The sequence below is a fragment of the Chelmon rostratus genome, chromosome 10, assembly GCF_017976325.1.
Source record: "Chelmon rostratus isolate fCheRos1 chromosome 10, fCheRos1.pri, whole genome shotgun sequence".
NCBI classification, from domain to species: domain Eukaryota; kingdom Metazoa; phylum Chordata; class Actinopteri; order Chaetodontiformes; family Chaetodontidae; genus Chelmon; species Chelmon rostratus.
Window position 1 is genome coordinate 14,205,924 of NC_055667.1, and position 9,560 is coordinate 14,215,483.

A 9,560-nucleotide genomic window follows, 5' to 3' on the forward strand; every position below is an offset into this window, starting at 1 on the left:
TTGGTGTGAAACTGAGATGTGATCATAGTACAGCTATGATACTATGATTAGTGGTACGCATTAGTGGTATTGTTTTAATTTAAAAAAAAAGCGGTATCACACCCACTTGTATCATATAAGTGGGTTGACTTTCCTGCAGAACACAAGTTGAACCTGCAGTGAATCAGTCTAGACCAATGAGACTGATCAAATCATATGTATTGATGCATTCTGATCAGTATACACACACACACACACACACACATACACACAGATGTGACGACAGCTGCAATTCCACAAGTGGCTTCTATCTCTTCTAAAGTCACTGTTGCATCCATAAACCTTGTTGCAACATTCAAATGATTTAATATTGATTCAATGTCTTTCTTTTTTTAAATACATAGGTTGTGAAAGGTTTTTATTATTATCACTATTTATTGTGGTTTCTTACTCAGGGAACGTGTACGTTAATCAAATGTTGTTGAATGTATTGCGACGGATGCTGCACTTGTGCACTTGCATTTAAATTGAATGTTAAGGCTGTGAAACTGTCATCATTTGTACTTTGTGTGCAGAGGTGAGGAAATAGAACAAAGTTTATCATGCTCTGGATTGCTGATCATTTTTTAAGAGAATTCACTTTTTGCCAAATAGATGGAATGTGAAAAACTGCATCATTGCCCACAGTTTCCCTTTTCCAGGGTAGCTCTGTTATTTCTACCTGTTACTCAATGGAATCTTTCTGTGTCTAGCTAGTAGTTGTTGTTTCTCATTACTGTCTTCTGCTGCACCAACTTCCTGCCACATTTTCAACAGTGCCGCAACCTCACCTTCCTGTTATGAACAAGAGTTATGAATCCTTACACTTTCCCATCACCCTTGAACACTACTTTAAGTTGCATGTACTCGCTTGAAATCATTTTAACTCAGCTTGTGTATTTTATTAAATGTGTTCTTTATTTGGTATCAACTCAGTATAACTGAATTTCTTTGAGAGTTGTGGTCACTTCAGCAAAGCTGACATTATTTGGTGCTGAAATACTTCTAGCACCAAATGAAAGTACACCAAGCAGTTTTAACATATTGGGTTTGAGATGGAAGCTACAGGTTAAGCTACAGATTTGCAGGTACCTAAAAAAAGTGACTTGTAGGGAGGTCATAGTGCTCATGAAAAGTTTTAACAGTAGGCTACTGCTGTATGTAAGTATATAAGTATACCTTTCACGACCACAAAAAATCTGGCGAAATAAAGATCTAAATGAATGAGAGTGAGGGGAGGGAGGGAGTGCCCTGCCTTCCTAATAATTTTCCACAACTTTAAGGCATTTTGAAGAAGAAAATTGTACTTTGATTCATCTGAAACTCACTTTTTAGAAACATTTTATGAAGAGGAACTGGATCCAGAGAAGTATTTTAAAACCTGTGACTTCTCCTTGTGGTGCGCGTGTGTGTGCACCTGTGTGTGTTTGTGTTGCTTGCGTATGACTGTGTGACGGTATGAACTGCTTGTGTTTAGGTTTGGTCGTCTGGGGAATGTCTACACGTATAATAAAAAACATTAACCCTAGTAGGCTACAGTGCTTCAATAACAAATGGACACACTTGGATTGTACTTGTGTATATCCATATGTGACTTTACACTTCCAGTCCACTAAATCAACAATGTACCTTCCATCCAGTTTTTGAGATTATGTTTAAACTGCTCATTTTCTTTCAGTGAAATGCTGCTTACACAAAGTTGCATCGGTATTAACAATCTGATACTGTCATATATAATAAATTCATCAGTCAAAGGAAACAAGTATTTTTATCTTTTTTTTTTTAACTTTTTAACACTTTAAGTGCTGATAATGCTCCTGCACGTTTACTTTTGATTATTTTTCATGCAGGACTTTTAAGTATCATGGAGTATTGTACTATAGTGAAAGCTGACTGTGGCACTAGAAAGTCATGTGACCCTTCATCCGGGAAAAAGAACCTGCTGAGAGACTGTCGTTCCAATGCTTCACCACAAGATGGAAACAAAAGATCAGAGAAAAATACCACACAAGTGCAATAATCCTCCGTCATGATAATCATGTGTCATGAGGAACCTAATGTTGTCATTACCACCATTATCATCTTTATCGTACCATTACTAGTAGCAGTGGTGGTAGTGGTAGTAGTAGCAGTCTTTATATTCATTTTCTATCCCTGTTTTTCTTTTCATTTTTGTACGTGAAGTGCTTGGTGCATGCAGGTGACATGAATGTGCATGTAATTCCTTTTTTTGAACTTTGAGCTGCATTCCTTGTATGAAAGGTGCCACACAAACTAGGTTTATTATTACTATTATTATAATTCTAGTAGTAGTAGTAGTAGTAGTAGTAGTAGTAGTAAAAACAGTACAGGTATATAGTAGTAGTGGTAATATAATTTCATACTAGTTATGAATACTTTTGGTTGAATTAGTGTCTGTATTTTACAATACATTTTAACACTTGCTGTTTTTGCTTTTTCAATGCACTCTATTTAATTAGAAAAAATAGAAATGAGTTCATAATTTATCCTTTTATAACAATTGTTTCACTGTAATCACTGTTTCAATTTGTTCTATTTCTTTTTTCTCCAGTTGGCTGTGTGTGGGTCAGCTAACATAACTCTAAGTATATGTTGTACACATCACCTGTGAGAACCTTTTTTTAACAGGTAAAATCAAACACTTTGTCATGAAATCTCTGGCCTCCTGGTGGAGTTTGCAGTTCTTGAATATGTGCCTGAGTATGTGCGCATGTTAGTAGGTCTACTGGTGGAATCTGGCTTAGTAAACATTTGGCCAAAGCCTTGTGTACCATGTTCTAATTGAAGTGGACTACTTCTTGCCAATTAGTGAAACACTCCTTTAGCTTTAAAGGGAAAACCCAAAGGGTACAGTGTCTAGAGGCCTCTTTGAAATATGCACTGGAAAAAATTAATAACTTGGCTATCCAACATCAAGCACGGAAATAATTAGGTTTTTTTCCCTTTTTTGTCCTGGTTTTGAACTCACATTACATATAGTTTTATCAGGTCAAGGTAACAGGATTATGATGAGGAGCAGTGGGAGGAAAACCTCTAACTGTTGGACAGCAGAGGGCAGCATGGTGGTAAGGTAAGACATCACTTTTGATTAATGCAATGGCATGTACAGCCTCTGGTAAAACACACCTTAAACATCTAATAAACGAAGGCTTTTTCAGATATAATGTGCAAACTACTCCTTTCTAGAGAAGCACGGTGGATCAGAAGTTTCTTTTTATATAGTAGCAAGTTTATGCATTTGCTGATATGAACCTACATTAATGGCGTGTTGCACAGTGCATGAACCAGAATTCTGCAGATGACCTGTGGTCCTTCTTTCCCAGTCTGACTCCTTCCTGTGCCTCTGCTGTCATTTGAATCCTGTGTTTTTCATTCTTCATCATATCTCAGCGCGGACACACAGGCCTACAGTACCTCACCAAACACAAAGACGGCTCTTCTTCTCTCTTCAAATCTGACAGAGTGGCGTGCTTCACATTCCACACTGCGTTTCCTGCTAAAATGTACTCATACTTAATAAGCACATTAACCCAAGTAGAAACCTATGACCCAGTTTGCTCTGACATGTGCTACATTTATTTTGGACTCACAGAGTTATGTTTTTGGAGACATATTTATTGTCAAAATGGCCACTGGATGGCACAGTCACTGACAAACACAACAATTATTCATAAAATATTTTGTGCAGTCTCTCTGGAGTTAAAAGACAGAACATTTTAAGGCAGGGCGACATTTACTATACACAGTTGCCTATTCAAGCACATATTACAAAAAAATATAAATATACAAAGTATTTGACCAAGCTATTCAGTGCACTTTATATTCATATGTATTGCAAACAGCAAACAGAAATTAAATAAATATTACTATGGTAATATTCCAGCATATATGACAATAAGGAACAGAGTAATAATAATATCTGTCATATACAGTTTTATAGTCAAAAGTCAAAATACTACATATTTGTTTTTCAGTTTTTTTCACACTAAATGTATAATGAGATTGTTTGTTGTGGAGTTATTCTGCTTGATTTAAACACCTCTGATATAATAACGAATATCAGATTAAAGTGTGCCAGGAGTGAGTCCAATATCTGAACTGGTAACACTGTAACGTAATAATAATGACTGTAATTCATGACATAGTGCTACAACAGGCTACTGCTTCTCTGAAACACTGGAATACGGTACAGTCTGGACCGTCCGCTGGAGCGCTGCTGTGCAGCTGAGAGACGCTGTCTCTGGTTATAATCCAGAAGTCTTAGTGCCCCTCTGACGTTTGAGGTCCACACACGTGGCTGATGGGAGCATGACTCATCACTTTCCTCCTGGTTCAAACCCAAACAGTCGTAGTGTTCTCTGGAGGTTTTTCCTACGGCAGACAACAGCAGTGGCACCGTTTGTTTACGACCGTCATTAGAAATCAAAGCATTTTGCATATTTGTGAACATGTTTTCTCGCTTACCTTCTGCTGTTGAATATACATCACGGCATCATGAACGGTGACGAAAATATGTTGAGGGTTCATGTAATTCATTAGACCACTTGATGTGAGGATCTTTAGGATGCTCTCTATGGGGAAAGAAGTCATTGATCAGTATTCGTATCATATCTAAAACAGACAGTGTAACAGAGGAAACCATTAGGAAAGGAATGGTTTGGATACAGAGGCCTTACCATTGCAATTTGCCAAATATACGTGAACTCCAATTTTCTGGCATTCAGTGCACATCTGCACAAAAAACAAACAAACAAACAAAAGCAGTGCATGAAGAAATGGAAAAAAACCTTATAGCGAAGTTTGAAGCATAATGTCTTGCTTGAGCAGACTAACCTGTGTAAAGAGTCTTGCTCCAGCAACATCAACAAATATCACGCTGCTGCAGTCGATTAACACCGCCTGAACATCACTCTCAGATGTTTCTGCGGAAAAGAAAAAGCCAAATGAAAAGAAATCTTTCTTGGAAATAACCTGCAGTGCAAAAAATGCAAACGGGGCAATTAAAAAAAATGTCATTGTAATGGCCAAATATTGTTATTCATACAAATACTTTTTCTAGTTTCTTGTTTTTGGAAATACATGCAACTATATTTAGTATCCTCCACACAGAACCACCAAAACCACAACATACCAGATTTAAAGAACTCATTTTCTGAAGAGAATGATGTGTTTGCGATCCCTCTTTCCTAAAGAAGAAAAGAGAGAGAGAACAATAAGGCGCTGACATTAAACTGGATTTTCCGGGTGTGAACTGTATATTCTAACTCAGCTCGTTCAGCAGAGGTCATACCACAGTGCTGACGGTTGCCTCTCTCTCCCGTTTCTCCAGGGCTTTTCTCGCCTTCTCCCGGCTGCGGATCTTCTCTGGCGTTAGGCCCAAAAGCCTGCTCATCTCCTCCCTGAAGAAGTTACGGTTGCCATAGTAAATGGGCCCATTGTAAGTCAGGATCTTTACTCCAGGCACCTCATAGCACTGAAAGGAAAACAGGATCGTCTCTATGCAATTCTGGGACAAACAGCATCATCTCTGAGATTACGATGATCAATTGATGTTGGAATAAGAGTTTATGTGCCTCATATTTAAGATAAAGGACCAGATTCTAAAAGTGTCCTATAAGAGATTTTTTATTTGCATGTATGTTAAATTAAAAAAGACAAATATTAAGCGTCCTTAAGTGTCCTCTCACCTTGCTGTGGTTCTCCAGAGGTCTGTAAATTTCTGTGTTGCTGGCCCGACCAAGCACTGAACAGCCGGCCCTGTTGAACCATGGGTGATGAGTTTTAATTAAACACACTGTAAGATATGATCTGCATAGATTGACAGGTATGAAGCGATTCTCTGCTCTTTTTTAGCTCAGAGCTCGAATACAGGTACAAAACATTCAATATCCTTTTCAGACACTTTTACATAGTTCTTGCTGCAGATGAGTTTAATCTTCTCAGTTCACGTTTCAACGCTCAGACAGACATGGCAGTTCTTACAATAGAGAATTTGGCAAGAGCACGAACCAGATTGCACCATATTTGTGCAGAGGGAATGGAAGACTGTACCTTTGTGTGCGGCAGATGACGGTCATCATAGAAAAAACCACGCCGATGGCCAGGCCAAGGTCCACGTTCAGTACCACAACAGACAGCCAGGTGACCACCCAAACCATCTACACAAAGACACGGCCACAATAACATATTGTCACGGCAGGATTAACAACTGACAATGAAAATTATTGTTAATTCCAGCCAAGCAATCGCTGTGAAAGGGAAATCTCATTTGCTACCCTTGCTCGAATATTTGCCAAACTACTCGATGCCCTTACAAAGTCCATCTTGCTGATTCTCCACAGCTCAGGTAAGTCCTGGAACTGCAAGAACATCTGCCTGAGGCTGGTAACATTGATGCATGCCAGCACTGCCTGGGGAGAGAGATAAAGGACGAGATGAGTGCACTTTCCTTCCCTCTTTGTCTGTGTCATGCTTGTGGAGATACACACACGTGCATGTAAACACACCTTGGGTAGGAAGTAGAACAGCGGTCCAATCAGAAGCAGGACAATCAGAACGACCAGACTAGTGAACAAGCCGGAGAGCTGCAGGAACACAAACGACATTCATGTGGCGCCCCTCGATCTACATTTGAATTGCAGTTTGCACTTTTAATACAAAGAGCCTACAGGTGGCTTGTGAGACATAAGAGAGGATGCGCAGCAGCTGTTGTATATAATGTACACTACCTGTGTGTGTCCTCCAGCACTCTCCAGTATATTAGTGGTGGCTAGGGTGGCCGAGCTGGGGAAGCAGGTGAAAAAAGAGGACACTGTGTTGGAGACACCGTGGGCCAACAGCTCCTGAAATAAAACACAGGTTCAGCGCAAACAGTCCACAGACTGGTGAGAATCTAACACACCAACAAGCAGCTGTGACATTCTCACACTTTACCTGGTTGGGATGTATGGAATATCCATGCTTATCGGCGTAGATCATTGCCAGTGAGACCGACACGGCGTAGCCAACAAATGTGATGGCTACTGTGTCTCCAGCGATGTCAGGGAAAGTGTGCAAAGCCGGCATCCGGGGCCTCGGGAATCTAGGGATAGAGGAGTTAAAAGTCAAACTACTGGAAGCTATTTCAGTATTATAAGGTTTGTTTGTTATTTCCAAATCTTAAAGATTACCCAGCTGGGATGTGGCCAACTATCTCAATGTTGTAAGCAGAGTCCAGCGAGGAGGCATAGGCCACTCCTGTAGCAATAATCACCTGAAGAATGAAGCATGAAATCATGGTTTCAAACCTGTTGATTACATTGTTAATGTACCAAAATGTAACATTCATAAATCCAGCTGACTAACCGTGAGGATCTCCACTGGGATAGGTGTGCGCAGGCGCTGCCGGTAACGCGTGTTAATTTCCTTAACTGGCACCAGGACTGCCAAACACACCAAGGAGATCAGCAGCTCGGCCGTGTTGGTGTGAGGCAGGTTCTCCATCACTGATGCTAAAGTCTGAACACAAGCCAGTCAGCTGTGAGCAAACACCACCAAACACCCAAATAACATGTTGGATTAGACGCTGTGAAACATTGTTTACCTTGAAGAGGGAGAAGGTCCCGGTGTGGCGGGGCAGCCGCAACCCCAGCATGCTTTGCAGCTGTGAGACGGTAACATGGAAGGCAGCAGCACTGGTAAAAGCCTTAACTATTGGCTCTGACAGATAGGTGGAGAGGAAGCCCAGCTGAAGACCAAACATGCAGAGCTGGGGCACGAGAGATTAACATAAAATTACAAGAAGCGTCGGGGAATCAAGCCTGCTTAACAAAAATAAAGATCTTGTTGCAGCGTTATTTCATCTTGTGTTTAATCTTTCATCTGTCTTACCATAATAATTCCAGAGAGGAGTGCTACAGCTGAGGCCACTCCGATCCTCTGGGCCTCAAACTCAGCCGCTTCAGACGAACTCGAGTTCATCTCCAGAGGAGTGGGAACCAGCTGCTCCACCACAGAGCCAGTCATCAGACTCACCACAGCAAAGGTACCTGAGAATACACCTGTTCTCTCAGTAACAGAAAATGTAATAACTGACACTCTGCATTGAACTGAAGGCGCATGCATGAGAGCATGTAGCTGTACTGTTGTCCACATGGCACACACACCTGTTGATTACAGTGATAGTCCCTATGTCTCTCTAGAATATACAATTGATCTGTTGTGGGCATGAGTCTTACCTGTGGACACGTGGCGACCTGTGCCAAAAAACATGTAGAGGACCACGGGGAAGAAGGAGCTGTAAAGGCCAAATATTGGTGCCACAGATGTGAGTAAAGCAAAGGCCATGCCTGTTTAGAGAGGGACATCCAAAAAGACACTTATTCAGTATTTTTTTGTTGTTGTCGTTGTTGTTGTTCAGATTGTAAAATGTGTCTGTCTGTGGGTTTAAAAGACTGAAGAATTCAAAATTAATTGAAGACAAAAAATAATAGAAGTGACAATGTAAAGTTTAACAATTTAGTTCTATGGTTGTAGTTTTTAAATTGTTTCCTTTTTATACAAATATAAACACTATCTAACCTTGCAAAACTTTTCTTTTGTACAATTATCATTATGAATTATTAATAGCATCTACTCAGCAATTATTATTAGTAGTAGTAGTATTACAGTTGTATTATAATTATCAGAAAGTCTTTGTTGCATTCATGCTAAGGTGAAATAATTTTCTGATTGTCATCAGCATAATTAAAATAATGAAAGCTTTCTTTTCCCTTTTTAAGGTGCCTATAATCAGCTGTTCTTTAATGTGGATGATAACTCACCTTGTGGAATGTGAAGAATACCAACTGTCAGTCCTGCTATAGTATCTCCTAAAATCCATTTCTTTAGTCTGTATCTTGGCAGCCAGTTGAAAATCGGCACTCTCTCCCTCAACAGGTGAAGGCAGGCTCGCCTCGAACACCTGCACCTCCCGGCGAGCTTTTCCCGGAGCCGCAAACTTCCACTGGTGTCATCACCGGAGCCGTAGGCCTGTTTGAAGCGGTCCTCCGTGTAGATATTCCTGTACACGGCCACAGAAGCACTCATATTTCCCCTGTACAGATGAGTGATGATAGCTCACCATACAAGCGCTGTTGCAGAGTCACTTAAGGTGTTGTCTGTTGCAATACATATATAGCAGACTCTGCCCTGACCTCAAGAGCCATTGCATTTTCCTGTCGCACTCTGCTTAGCCAATGACATTAGCTCAAAGCTCCACCTTTTTTGTTACACTGTTGGACAACTTTTTTCACATCTTTGTCCTGCCTCAGTCAACATAAAGGTGTGCTGTGGCCCTTTTTTTGCTCTTCAAAAATCCTCTGGGTCCTACTGCTAAAAGGGTTTTTCAACAGAGAGTAGAAAGTCAGGCACAAGATCTGCTTTTCCTTCACTCGCAACCCCTCCCTCCAAACACACACACACACACACACACACACACACACACACACACACACACACCATCCTTTGCATTGCACAGTCCTATCCTCCCTTGTTTCCTCCAG

The 9,560-nt window shown here is 40.5% G+C and overlaps 1 protein-coding gene across 2 annotated transcripts; it reads right to left on the reverse strand.

The window, feature by feature from the left end:
• Positions 1-3,728: 3,728 nt before the first annotated feature.
• On the reverse strand, positions 3,729-9,191 carry slc26a10 (solute carrier family 26 member 10). Of its 2 annotated transcripts, none has more exons than XM_041946319.1 (18): positions 8,841-9,191; positions 8,256-8,366; positions 7,909-8,066; positions 7,622-7,786; positions 7,384-7,536; positions 7,209-7,291; positions 6,973-7,120; positions 6,768-6,881; positions 6,546-6,623; positions 6,354-6,449; positions 6,091-6,197; positions 5,727-5,796; positions 5,330-5,512; positions 5,171-5,225; positions 4,873-4,961; positions 4,716-4,770; positions 4,504-4,610; positions 3,729-4,410 (listed from the first exon to the last, which is right to left on the reverse strand). In XM_041946319.1, the coding sequence occupies exons 1-18, from the start codon at positions 9,103-9,105 to the stop codon at positions 4,372-4,374; spliced, it is 2,076 nt and encodes a 691-aa protein (XP_041802253.1). In that variant the 5' UTR covers positions 9,106-9,191; the 3' UTR covers positions 3,729-4,371. The 2 variants fall into 2 exon arrangements, with proteins under 2 accessions (XP_041802253.1, XP_041802252.1); XM_041946318.1 differs by having other exon boundaries at positions 6,315-6,449.
• Positions 9,192-9,560: the final 369 nt, after the last annotated feature.

Coding starts and splice junctions, on each gene's coding strand:
- slc26a10 (XM_041946318.1), bottom strand. CDS start 9,105: ATGAGTGCTTCTGTGGCCGTGTACAGGAATATCTACACGGAGGACCGC. Junction 4,962..5,170: donor AAATGAGTTCTTTAAATCTG/GTATGTTGTGGT, acceptor TCTTTTCCGCAG/AAACATCTGAGAGTGATGTT. Junction 4,611..4,715: donor ATATTTGGCAAATTGCAATG/GTAAGGCCTCTG, acceptor CTTTCCCCATAG/AGAGCATCCTAAAGATCCTC.